This window comes from Macaca fascicularis, chromosome 2, assembly GCF_037993035.2.
Source record: "Macaca fascicularis isolate 582-1 chromosome 2, T2T-MFA8v1.1".
Taxonomy (NCBI): domain Eukaryota; kingdom Metazoa; phylum Chordata; class Mammalia; order Primates; family Cercopithecidae; genus Macaca; species Macaca fascicularis.
In genome coordinates this window covers 43,262,933-43,275,083 of record NC_088376.1, presented here as the reverse complement: position 1 = coordinate 43,275,083, position 12,151 = coordinate 43,262,933, and the positions used below count along the sequence as shown (strand labels likewise).

The window sequence follows — 12,151 nt, the reverse complement described above, 5'->3', positions numbered from 1 at the left end:
ATGCTTTCTTTGCTATGCAGAGCTTTTTAGTTTGATGTTGTGCCACTTGTTTAATTTTGCTTTTGTTGCCTAAGCTTTTGCTATCAAATTAAAAAATCATTGCCACTATCAACGTCAAGGAGCCTTCTCCTTATATTTTCTTCTAGGGTTTTTATAGTTTCAGGTCTTATGTGTAAGTCTGTAATCCATTTTGAATTTATTTTTGTATATGGTGTAACAGAAGCATCCAATTTTGCTTTGTTTTGCTTGTGGATATCCAGTTTTTTTCAGTACTATTTATTCACAAGTCTGTTCTTTTCCATTGTGTATTCTTGGGGTCTTTGTTGAAAATTAGCTAACTACATATGTGTATATTTATTTCTGGGTTCTCTATTCTGCTCCATTGGTCTATGTGTCTGTTTTTATGACAGCTACATACTGATTTGATTACTATAGCTTTGCAATATAGTTTTATAGTTTGAAATCAGGAAATATAATACTTCCAGGTTTGTTCCTCTTGTTCAAGGTTGCTTTAGCTATTTGAGGTCTTTTGTGATTCTATATGAATTTTAGGATTGTATCTTCTGTTACTATGAAAACTACCATTGTAATTTTGATAGAGATTGCATTGAGTCTGTATCTTGCTTTGGGTAGTACAGACATTTTATTTTTAAATTTTTTTATTTTAATAGTTTTAGGGGTACAAGTGGTTTTTTCATTACATGAATTGTATAGTGGTGGTCTCGGATATTAGTGCACCTATCACCCAAGTAGTGTACATTGTTCCCAATGGGTAGTTTTTTTTACCCCTCCCCACTTCTCATCCTTTTCCTTCTGAGTCTCCAATGTCCATTATACCACCCTGTATGCCTTTGCACACCCATAGCTTAGGTCCCGTTTATAAGTGAGAATGTGCAGTATTTGGTTTTCGATTCCTGAGTAGAACACTTTAACAATATTGATTCTTCCAATCCATAAACATGGGATATCTTCTAATTTATTTGTGTCTTCTACATTTTCTTTCATCAATGTTTTATAGTTTTCTGTGTACATATATTTCACCTCCTTAAATTATTTCTAAGTATTTTATTTCTTTTGATGCTATCGTAAATGCATTTAAAAAATTTTCTTTTTTGGATAGTTTGTTGTTAGTGTACAAAAATGAAAATAATTTTTGTATGTTGCTTTTGTATCCTGCAACTTTTCTGAATTTATTTATTAGTTACAGCAGTCTTTGGTGGGGTCTTTGGGGTTTTCTCCATGTAAAATCATGTAATCTGCAAACAGATAATTTTACTTATTCCTCTCTGATTTGAGTACATTTTATTTCTTTTTCTTCCTTAATTGATCTGGATAGAACTTTCAGTACTATGTTGAATAAAAGTGGCAAGAGTGAGCATCCTTGTCTTATTCCTTACCTTTGAGAAAAAAGCTTTAAACTTTTCACCGTGGAGTATGATGTTTGCTGTGGCTTTGTAATATGCAGTCTTTATTGTGTTGAAGACATTCCTTCTATACATTATTTGTTGAGAATTTTTATCATGAAAGGATGCTAAATTTTGTGAAATGCTTTTTCTGCATCTATTGAGATATCATATGATCTTTGTCCTTCATTCTGTTAATGTAGTATATCACATTTATTGATTTGTGTATGTTGAACTTTCTTTGCATCCCAGGGCTAAGTCCCACTTAATCATGGTGTATGATCCGTTTAATGTGCTGTTGAATTTGGTTTGCTAGTATTTTGTTGAGAACTATTTTTGCATCTAAGCTCATCAGAAATATTGGCCTATAATTTTCTTTTCTTGTACTGTCTTTGTCTGACTTTGATGTCAGGGTAATGCCAGCCTGATAAGATGAGGTTGAAAGTGTTCCCTTCTCTTCAATGTTTTGGAAGTTTGAGAAGGATTAGTATTAGTTATTTCAATGTTTGGTAGAATTCAGCTGTGAATCCATCAGATCCTGGGATTTTCTTTGATGGGATATTTTAAAAAACTATTATTATGAATTCAGTCTTCTTACTCATTATTGGTCTGTTCAGATTCTCATTTCCTTATTATTCTGTCTTGGTAGGTTGCATGTCTTTAGGAACTTATCTGTTTCTCCTAGGTTATGCAATTTGTTGGTATAAAAGTGTTCTTAGCAGTCTCTTATCATCCTTTGAAAATTATTTCAGTAGTATCAGTTGTAATGTCTTCTCTTTCATTTCTGATTTCATCTATTTGAGTCTTGTCTCTGTTTTTTTCTTAGCCTAGCTAAAGGTTTATCAGTTAGTTTATCTATTGAAAAAAATTTGGTGTTATTGATCTTTTATACTGTTTTCTACTGTTTCAGTCATTTCTGTTCTAACCTTTGTTATTTCCTTCCTTTTACTAATTCAGGGTTTAGTTTGTTCTTGTTCTAGTTCCTTGATGTATAACATTAGGTTATTTGAGATCTTTCTTCTTTTAAAATTTAGGTGTTTATTTCTATAACATTCCCTTTTAAAATGGTGTTTCCTACATCTGAAAAATTTTGACATATTGTGATTTCATTTTCATTTGCCTCAAGATATTTTTTAAATTTTCCTTTTGATTTCTTCTTTGACCCATTTGTTGTTCAGGACCACATTATTTAATTTCACATATTTGTGAATTTTCTAGTTTTTTGTCCTGCTATTGATTTCTAGTTTCATACCATCATGGTTGACAAAAATATGTTATATGATTTAAATTTTAAATTTAAGACTTTATGGCTGTAGTGAATACTTACAATTTCATGTTACCTTGGCATTCATTTTGAATATTAGTTAGACTTCCCCATACCAGAAGCAGGACTCAGTCACTCTTAACACAGTTTCCAGTTCTACATCTCCAAGTTTCTCTGTGTGGCTAATTCAAACAACTGCCTTATACAATAGCCTCCTGGTGACCAGTTCCTTATGGGACAGCTAGATACAGCCTACTTGCTTGGTCCTGCTGCCCACCATACTCTGCATGGACTGTGCAGATATGCCACAGTGACTACCTTTCAGTGAACATGTGACCTCCTAGAACTCATGCCTATTTGCTTTAAAGCCAACAATTAAAACTTCTCATGGGGTTGGTTGTGGTGGCTCACACCTGTAATCCCAGCACTTTGGGAGGCTGAGGTAGGTGGATTACCTAAGGTCAGGAGTTTAAGACCAGCCTGACCAACGTGGAGAAACCCCGTCTCTACTAAAAATACAAAAGTAATCAGATGTTGTGGTGCATGCCGTTAATCCCAGCTACTCAGCAGGCTGAGGCAGGAGAATCACTTGAACCCGGGAGGCAGAGGTTGTGGTGAACCAAGATTGCAGCATTGCAACTCCAGCCTGGGCAACAAGAGTGAAACTCTGTCTCAAAAAACAAAAACAAAAACAAAAACAAATCTCCCCATGGGTAATGTGTTTAATTAATGTTGTGAACTCAATAAAAACATTGGCCCATGGGTCTCTTTTTCTCTACCAGCCTGCACTTCCTGATCTCTGTGTGACCTGTAGGCATGCCATGTATTCCCAGAATCTGTAGGTACTAAAACCTTTTAAACTTTCACATTGTGGTTGTATCATTGAAGCTGTGCCCACAGCCTAATTTCTAATGGCAAAGCTGCCTCAAAGGGATCCTTGTGGGTGAATTCCCGTGCTGATGTTCTTTTGTCTGAGCTTCTGGTGGTTGCTGAGCACAGTAGCTACCAGCTAACTTGGTGGAGAAACTTGAAGAGTTTCATTGAAAACAATGACCTAACATGTGATCTTCCTGGAGACTGTTCTATGTGTATTATATATTCTGCTACTGTTTGATAAAGTGTTCTGTATATGTCTGTTAGGTCCATTTGGTCTAAAGTATAACAGTTCAAATCCAGTGTTTCCTTACTGATTTTATCTCTTGATGCTCTATCCATTGTTGAAAGCAGTTTCTTACTATTTTTCTATTGTTGTCCATTTCTCCCTTCAAATTTGTTAGTATTTACTTTATATGTTTACATGCTCTAGTGTTGGGTACACATATACTTACAATTGCTATATCTTCTTAATGATTTTACTTTTTTATTATCATATAATGACTTTCTTTGCCTCTTTTTGCAGTTTTTGACTTAAAGGCTATTTTGTTTGATATAAGTATAGCTACCACTGCTCTCTTTTGGTTTCCATTTGCACAAAATATTTTATCCTATCTTCACTTTTATTATTTGCATGTCCTTAAAAGTGAAGTGAATCTCTTGTAGGCATCATATAGTTGGGTCTTGTTTTATCCACTCTATGCCTTTTGATAGGTGCATTTAGTCCATTTACATTTAAAGTAATTTTTGATAGGTCAAGACTTAATATTGCTATTTTATCAACCTTTGCTGGTTGTTTGGTGATCTTTTGTTCCTTTCTTTCTCTCTTGCTGTCTTCCTTTGTGACTTGATAACTGTCTGTAGCAGTATGCTTTGATTCCTTTCTCTTTATTTTTTTGTGTATCTACTACAGGCTTTTACTTGGTGGTTACTGAGGCTTACATATTATAAAACATATTATGCTTGTACCAGTCTATTGTAAGCTGATAAAAACTTAACATGAAATGCACATACAAGCTTTGCACTTTTATTCCCCCCATTTTATATTTTTGTGCCACAATTTACTTTTTTATATTGTGTATTCATTAACAAGTCATTTTAGCTATAATGATTTTAATACTTTTGTCTTTTAGCCTTTAGAGTTACAAGTGATTTACGTATCACCTTAGCAGTATTTGAATATTTTGAATTTGAATATATACTGATCTTTACCTGTGAGTTTCATACCTTCATATGATTTTGTATTAACAAAAAGCATCCTTTTGTTTCAGCTTGAAAAACTCCCCTTATCATTTATTGTAAGGCAGATCTAGTGGCAATGAATGCCCTAAGCTTTTGTTTGTCTGAGAAAGTGTTTGTTTCTCCTTAATTTCTGAAAAATAGCTTTGTCAGGTAAAGTACCCTTGGTTGGTAGTTTTTTTTTCTTTCTTTTTCTTTCAGCGTCATAAATATATAATCCTATTCTTTTCTGGCCTGCAAGGTTTCTGTTGAGAAATCCATTGATAGCTTCAGTGAAGTTCCCATGTATATGATATATACTTTTTTTTTCTTTCTCTGCTTTCAAAATTCTCTGTGTCTTCGATTTATTGACAGTTTTATTATAATGTGTCATGGCAAAGTCTTTTGGGGTTGAACGTAATTAGAGAACTTTAAGCTTGAAGTATCTAGATGTCCATATATCTCCCCATATTTGAGAACATATCTGCCATTATGTCTTTAAATAAGCTTTCTACCCCTTTCTTTCTTTCTTAGCCATATAAATATCCCATAACATGAATATAAGCTCTCTTGATAGTGTTGCTTACATTATGTAGGCTTTCTTGATTTTTTTTTATTCTTTTCATCTTTTTTGTCCTCTTACTGGACAACTTCAAATGACCTGTCTTTAAGTTTGCTTATTCTTTATTCTGCTTGGTTGAGTCAGCTACTGAAGCTCTCTATTCCATTTTTAAAATACAGTCATTGTATTCTTAAGCTCCAAAATTTGTTTGGTTCTTTTTATATTTTCTATCGCTTGTTGAACTTCTGGTATTGTTCTTCTATTGTTTTCCTGATTTAGTTAATTGTTTATCTGTGTTCTCTTGTAGGTCATTGAGTTTTTTAGAACAATTTAGTTCAAATTCTTATCAGGAATTCAATAGCTATTCTTTGGAGTTGGTTACTTACTGACAGTATATCGTGTTTCTTTGGTGCTACTGCATGTCCCTGATCCTTCATGATATTTGTAGTCTTGCGTAAGTGTGTGAGCATTTGAAGAAACAATCACCTTTTCCAGACTTTATGAACTGGATTCATTAAGGAAAATCCTTCACTTATGGGTAGGTGAGGGTGGGGAAGGGTAATGCTGGACAGCACTGTGGCACCATGCTTAGTGCCTAGTGTATGGTGGCTCCAGGTCTTGGAGAGGGATGCAATGTCTTATTGGTTCAGGAGCTGAGGTCTGTAACATTTGCAACTGTGTGTACCTTGGTGTGGCAAAGGCTGTGGGAGGTCCACAGTGTCTGACAGGACTGTAGGTATACTCAGTGGTGCCCTGGGTCCAGTGACAAAGGACTGGTGCACCCAGCAGGGGGAGTCAGGGCCATTGGTGTGTTCATACTCAGTTGTGGACATGCACATAATGGTTAGGGCTGGGGCAGAGCCAACTGTGGTTATATGGTGGCTGATGGCATGTACATACATGACTATAGCAGTCAAGGCTCATGGTATACATGTGTGCAATTGTAAGGACGAGCTGCAGGCACCCATGTGGTGGTGGGGGTCACCAATAGGAGTTAGGCCAGCTACATATGCATTTGCAGCTATGGGGATCAAGCTGGAAGTGTACGTGTATGCAGCTGCAGGGGTGAGCTGCAGGTACAAGCACAATGGTGGGAGCCAGGGACAAAAGTTGGGGTTTGCACGTGTACAGCTGTAGGAGCCAGGGCTGGGGGTAAGAATGCATGTAGGCACAGAAGCCAGATGCAGACATATTTTCAGCTGTTAGAGCTGGTAATGGGAGTTGGGGCCAGCTGCTCAGGTACACACAGCCAAGGGGTTAGTCACAGGTACACACGTCGTGGTGACAGATGGATATCTGGCTGGAGCCCAGGCCGTTTTGGGGCATACGTGTAGTGGCTTCCCTGAGTTCCTGGGTTGGGGTGTCTATAATGGCAGCACTAGGGAAGCTTTGGGGAGAGGAGAAGAGAGGTGGTAACTCAAGCACCTAGAAACTGCAAAAGTGAAAAACTGTGGGGTCCTCAGCAAAAATTGTGAGGGGCCCCTGTGGCTGTACTGGTTGTTGGTTTCCTCAGTGGCAGAAGCTGCTGAGTTCCATAATAGTAAACATTGTGGGCTCCTTGGCAGTGAAAACCAGTCAGGGGTGTGTGGTGGCTGTGAGGCTGTCAAGATCCTGAGGGTAGAAGACAGCTGGGGTCCTATGCAGAGCAGCCACTGGGGACCCTGGTGGCTCCTGCGACATTGCTGATACTGATAGCACCATGCTTCTTTGTTCCCAGATGTCTCCAAATGTCTCAGTCACGCTGATCTCCCCAGCTATTTGGGGTGGGGTGAAACTGAAAGAGGTCCTTTGGGGGAGTGTCCTGAAATCTCAGGAAACTGGTTGTTCATCCCATTATGTTTTCTCTTCAAGGGTAACTTTTGAGCTAAGGAGTTCTCTCTCTGTGCTAAGCAATGCTGGTCTGGGGGATGAGCTGATGCATGCAAGATGAAACTGTTCTTCCTACTCTTTTTGTGCAATTATTCTCATTGTTTTTCTTACACTGTGTTGCTGTATCTTCTCAACTGGACTCCTGAGCTCTCCTACAGCTATTTTCTTTCATAGATAGCTGTCTGATTGTACTTTGTGGAGGAATGAAGGCTGGGATCTCCTTCTCTGCCTTTTTGCTGACATTGCCCCATACTTTGTGTTTGCAAACTTAAACACCACTGCCATGCACTCTGTAAGTTATCATCAAGGAGGTGTGATCTGATGGAAAGGCCTTGGGGCTCACACTCAGGAGACCCGGGTTGAGTCCTAGCTCTATCACCACTGTGACAGTGTTATTAGGCTAGCTCTTTATGTTTTAGGATTCAATTTTAAGGACCCAAGCTCTGCTTATCTCAGAAAAACTAGCTAGCAGATGAGGCCATCTCAAATAGATCCAGAACTTTCCAAGAGGAAGGTGATATGATGCACTCATAGCTACCTGCTCATAATTTAAGCCTGGTAAAGAAATCTCATGTCCCAATCACCCAGGTAAATATTTAATAACTGTGGCACCATTAATTGAATGCTCTCTGTATGTCAGATACCCTGCAGCAAACATTATCCCCACACACTGCTTCTCCTTGAGTACTCACAACCCCACAATGAGGTAAGGACTGATAATGCCATAATTTCATGCGGAGGAATTCAAAGGGAGTCTGAAGGCCTCTGGCAGGAACAGGGTGAGTCTCTGGTTAAAGCCAGGTCAGGCTGACTCCACACTGTGTCTTCTATTCTCCCTGCTGCTATTCTTTACCCCACAAGCAAAGAGCCTGGAAGGTTGGAGGGGACAGGAGACATCTATCTGAAGCCATGGGGCAGGGGAAACCTAGGCCTCGATGAGCAGGCTCTAAATTCAGCAGCACTTTCCCTATGAGCATGCAAAATGCTTCTTCAAGGAGCCAGAAAGGTCGCTCAGAGAAACTGATGGATAAGAGCCAATTGGGAAGCTCATTAGAATGGGAGCCGTCTCTGTGTCTGCCCCTTGGTCCTGCTTCATTACCTGGAGGACTGCTTCTGTACACCTCGCTATCAGGGGCCCACACTCCCTGAGAGTGCCCATTATCCTCTTCATCTTAGATTGTAAACCAGCATCAGAGGCACAAACCTGGCAAAGGCCCATTACTCACTTTTAATGAGACAGCCAGGGAAATAAATTGGCATATGTTAGCAAAATGGCTCATCAAGGTGAGTAATTATCTTCATGACTGGGGCAGTTTACCCTCCAAAGAAAGAATTTGCATCTCATCTCTCACTGAGCTGTGGCTCTTCAGAACTAGGGCAGGAGGCCAAGTAGAGTTTGACCACTGAGCACAGACACCTCCACTTGTCTAGTTTTGCTATTCACCATGGACTTGTCACTCCCCAAATTCCAAAGCTTTTATGGAATATGCTGCGCAACTGATTATATAGAAAAAGAAACCCAGAGGAGACAAATACAAAGAAGTTGTTCTATATTTTATGGAGCGGTGTGTGCCCATGTGTGCCTCTGTGGTGGGGACAGGCTAGCCATTTCACAGAGCCTGTGGGAGAAACTACCAGGGAATGGTTCTGACAGGCTCTACTAATTAAAATTACCTTCTTCTTAGTTTTGAGCCAAACTTCAATTAAAGTCCTATATTTCCTCCTTCACTTGCTTGTGCATTGACATTGTGGCCTGTACAATTATCTCATGGTGTCCAGGTATGTAATTGTCTTTTCCCCATGTTTTAGCATTTTAGAGGGAAATTATCTTATTATTTTTTCTGTCTTATGAATATTAGTTCTGTCTTCCCAGACTGATCCGAAGCTACTTAAAGACAGGGATGAGAGTGTCTCCTTGGCTTCTAGCCCCTATGGCATCTGCCGCAGTCTCAGGGTGCAGAAGACAGTGACATAAAGTAAGTTTCTACCTGGTCTCAACATCAAGAAGTGTTGGGTTTCTCCTGAAGGTGTACAAGCAGGTGGCTGAGGCTATTTTCCTCTAGACATTGGCTATCAGGAGGTACAGAGCTAATTTGTTGCCCAACCCTGGTTCATGGCATGCTTTGTGCACCAACTTCACCCTTGGTGCCACTGGATTTTCTATTTTTTTCCACTAGATGATGAGCTGTATGTGGACAGGCCCATGTCTATTTTGAGTTCCACTCTATCTCCTTTCCAGTATTCAGCACCATGCCTGGCACTCAATAATTACAGAGTGAATGGAGTTTGAATTTGGCAACTTTTGCGTCTTTGTGTGCTACTTAAATCTTATTGGAAACAAAGTAGGAAGAACATACAAACACCCACAAACTCACACTAATAATTAAACAATGTACTTGGCAAATAATTACACTTGATTTTAGCTGTTGAAGGTGTTGGAATTTACAGTTAAAGTGGGCTGAGTTGTTGGGCCTCTGGTTGTGGTGTTTATACTACAATGAGTTTTCTATTCGTGGTGATGGGGAAATGTCCAAATGGCTTTATAGGAATGCTTTCAGTCTTGCTCAGTCTGGGATTGCATTATCATGGGAGGGTTCTTTCATTCTTCATTCTCACTGGGGTTGAAATTCTCAAAAAGGACATTGGCAAGAGCTTTATAAAATCCTAAATGAGGCTGGGCGTGGTGGCTCATGTCTGTAATCCCAGCACTTTGGGAGGCCAAGGTGGGTGGATCAGGTGAGGTCAGGAGTTTGAAACTGGCTGACCAACATGGTGAAACCCCATCTCTACTAAAAACACAAAATTAGTTGAGCATGGTGGTGCATGCTTGTAATCCCAGCTCCTCAGGAGGCTGAGGCAGCAGAATCACTTGAACCCAGGAGGTGGAGGTTGCAGTGAGTGAAGATCACAACGTTATACTTGGGCGACAAGATCACGACATTGTACTTGACGCGACACTGTCGCTTGGGCTACAAGAGCAAAACTCCATCTCAAAAAAAAAAAAAAAAATCCTGAATGAATCTATAGTTTAGAAGGTACTTCAAAAGTCCCACCTCTTCTCTTAGCATCTCTTCATCTGGGGGCAATAGGGCTGGTATTACGACTTATTACATAGGAAAGAGACCCAGATACGGCCAAGCTGATGGCATGACTCACTTCTGGATGACAACTGGAAAATTTGACCAGGAAACCAACCATCTTCAGTATCCAGATGTGTGGCACCGTGAGTTGTACAGACTACATTGAGTGAGTAGGTTTCTGAGGTTTCCTGAGGGTGTTTTAGACATGGCAGGGCTGCTAATCAGATAAGGCCATTCCCTCAAGCATGGGACTGAGTTCTGGGTTATGGAGCTTAGACCAAACATGGCAAGGGAGGCATAACTTGCCAAGCACATTCAGAGCCCTGTTTGGGCCTTCAGAGTGGAGGTGGTGGATTTGTTTTCCTGATCCCACGGGGGTCCTCTGAGGATACTTACCATTTCTGTCGATGGCAAAAGGCACATCTGTGGTGACGATTTCATAGTTGCAGATCTGGCTGTACTGGGGGGAGCAGTCCTCATCAACAGCCTCCACCTGCAGAATGCTGTCATAGATCTTGCCCTCTGTCACAACAGCCTTGTAGGCTGGCTCTTTGAAGGTGGGAGCAAACTCATTGACATCCTTCACCTGGATATGGACCACGGCCCTGGGACCACACACAGAAAGGAAGAGATGGTGGTAAAGAAAGAGTCATACCAACCTCCTGCACCTCCTGGGGGCACTGACTGAGGTCCCAAGGCCAAGTGAAAGGAGAAACCACCAGCTGGTTGAAGCAGTTGTTTGAGTGTCCCATCCTCCCTCTCACTGGAGACTCTCTACTTGCCCTTGCTCTGATGCTGTGAGATGAATCCATCCCAGAGAGACTTTTATGCCCTTCCCTCTGCCCCAGCTTTAGGCAACAGGTTTACTGTTCATTCCTCCCTCTATTCATCCATTCCTTCATTCAGTAAGAATTTAACCCCTCTTACTCTGTTAGGCTCTGAGATAAACTTCATAAGGGAGAAAGCAGTGACAACCCACAGTGAAAAGTGCTGTGACAGAGAGCAGCTTCTAGCACTGCAGAGGCCCAAGGAAAGGTCCTGACCAGGTCTGCGGGGGTGGGTTGGCTTAGGGAAGGCTTTCTGGAAGAAGAGACACCTAAACGCAGACCTGAGGGTGAAACAGGAATATCTTTCAGTGAAGAAGAGGGAGTAGAATATTCCAGGTATAGAAAGCAGACTGTGAAGATGCCTGCATGGGACCAGGAAACTGGCGAACAGTTGAGCAAAGTTGGAGCACCATGGTGTGACAAGGGGGTAAACGTATCTGAAAAGCAGCATGTGAATGAAGTGGGGTGGGCAGGGGAAGGAGGGGCGTCCAGAGGGCTCTGTCAGGCCACTCACTTGTGTGACTTTTTCCAGGCCGTCTCGCGGGGCCCAGCACCACAGTCATAAGCCTGGATGATGAATGTGTACTCCTTCTGCAACTCACAGTCAATGGGGCTCCTGGCACGGAGCCGGCCCTCTCCTGATGTCTTGTTGAGCACCACAGCCTCAAAGGGCAGCTCCTGGCCATGTATCTTGAATGCACAGATTTCCCCTGCAGAAGAATGGAAAACAGTGAGTGGGAATACTGAGAACTGCCAGATTGAAGACAGTGCTTCCATTGGACCAGATTCACAAACTCAAACCCTCCATGCAATTTCTTCCATGCACATACTGTGGTCCCTGAGCTAGCACCATCAGCATCGCCTGGGATCTTCTCAAAAATACAGAATCCCAGGCCTCACCCAGACCTCCTGAACTGAATCTGCATTTTAACAGGATCCTCAAGTGATGGGTTTGCTCACTGATGCATGAGCAGCACTGCTTTTCTCTTTCCTTTACTCCTGGTTTAAACACTGCCTACATTACTGTAGCAAAATTCCCTCTACCTCCCCCACTT

General features: G+C 40.9%; 1 protein-coding gene across 2 annotated transcripts in view; it reads right to left on the bottom strand.

Moving 5' to 3' along the window:
• Positions 1-12,151, bottom strand: part of CLSTN2 (calsyntenin 2) — a 642,750-nt gene that overhangs the window by 145,350 nt on the left and 485,249 nt on the right. For both annotated transcript variants that reach the window (XM_045386874.3, XM_005545930.5), the window contains exons 3-4: positions 11,611-11,806; positions 10,666-10,874 (exon numbers count right to left, since the gene is read on the bottom strand). In XM_045386874.3, the coding sequence (XP_045242809.3) occupies positions 10,666-10,874; positions 11,611-11,806 (405 nt within the window). The remainder of the gene's footprint in view (positions 1-10,665; positions 10,875-11,610; positions 11,807-12,151) is intronic.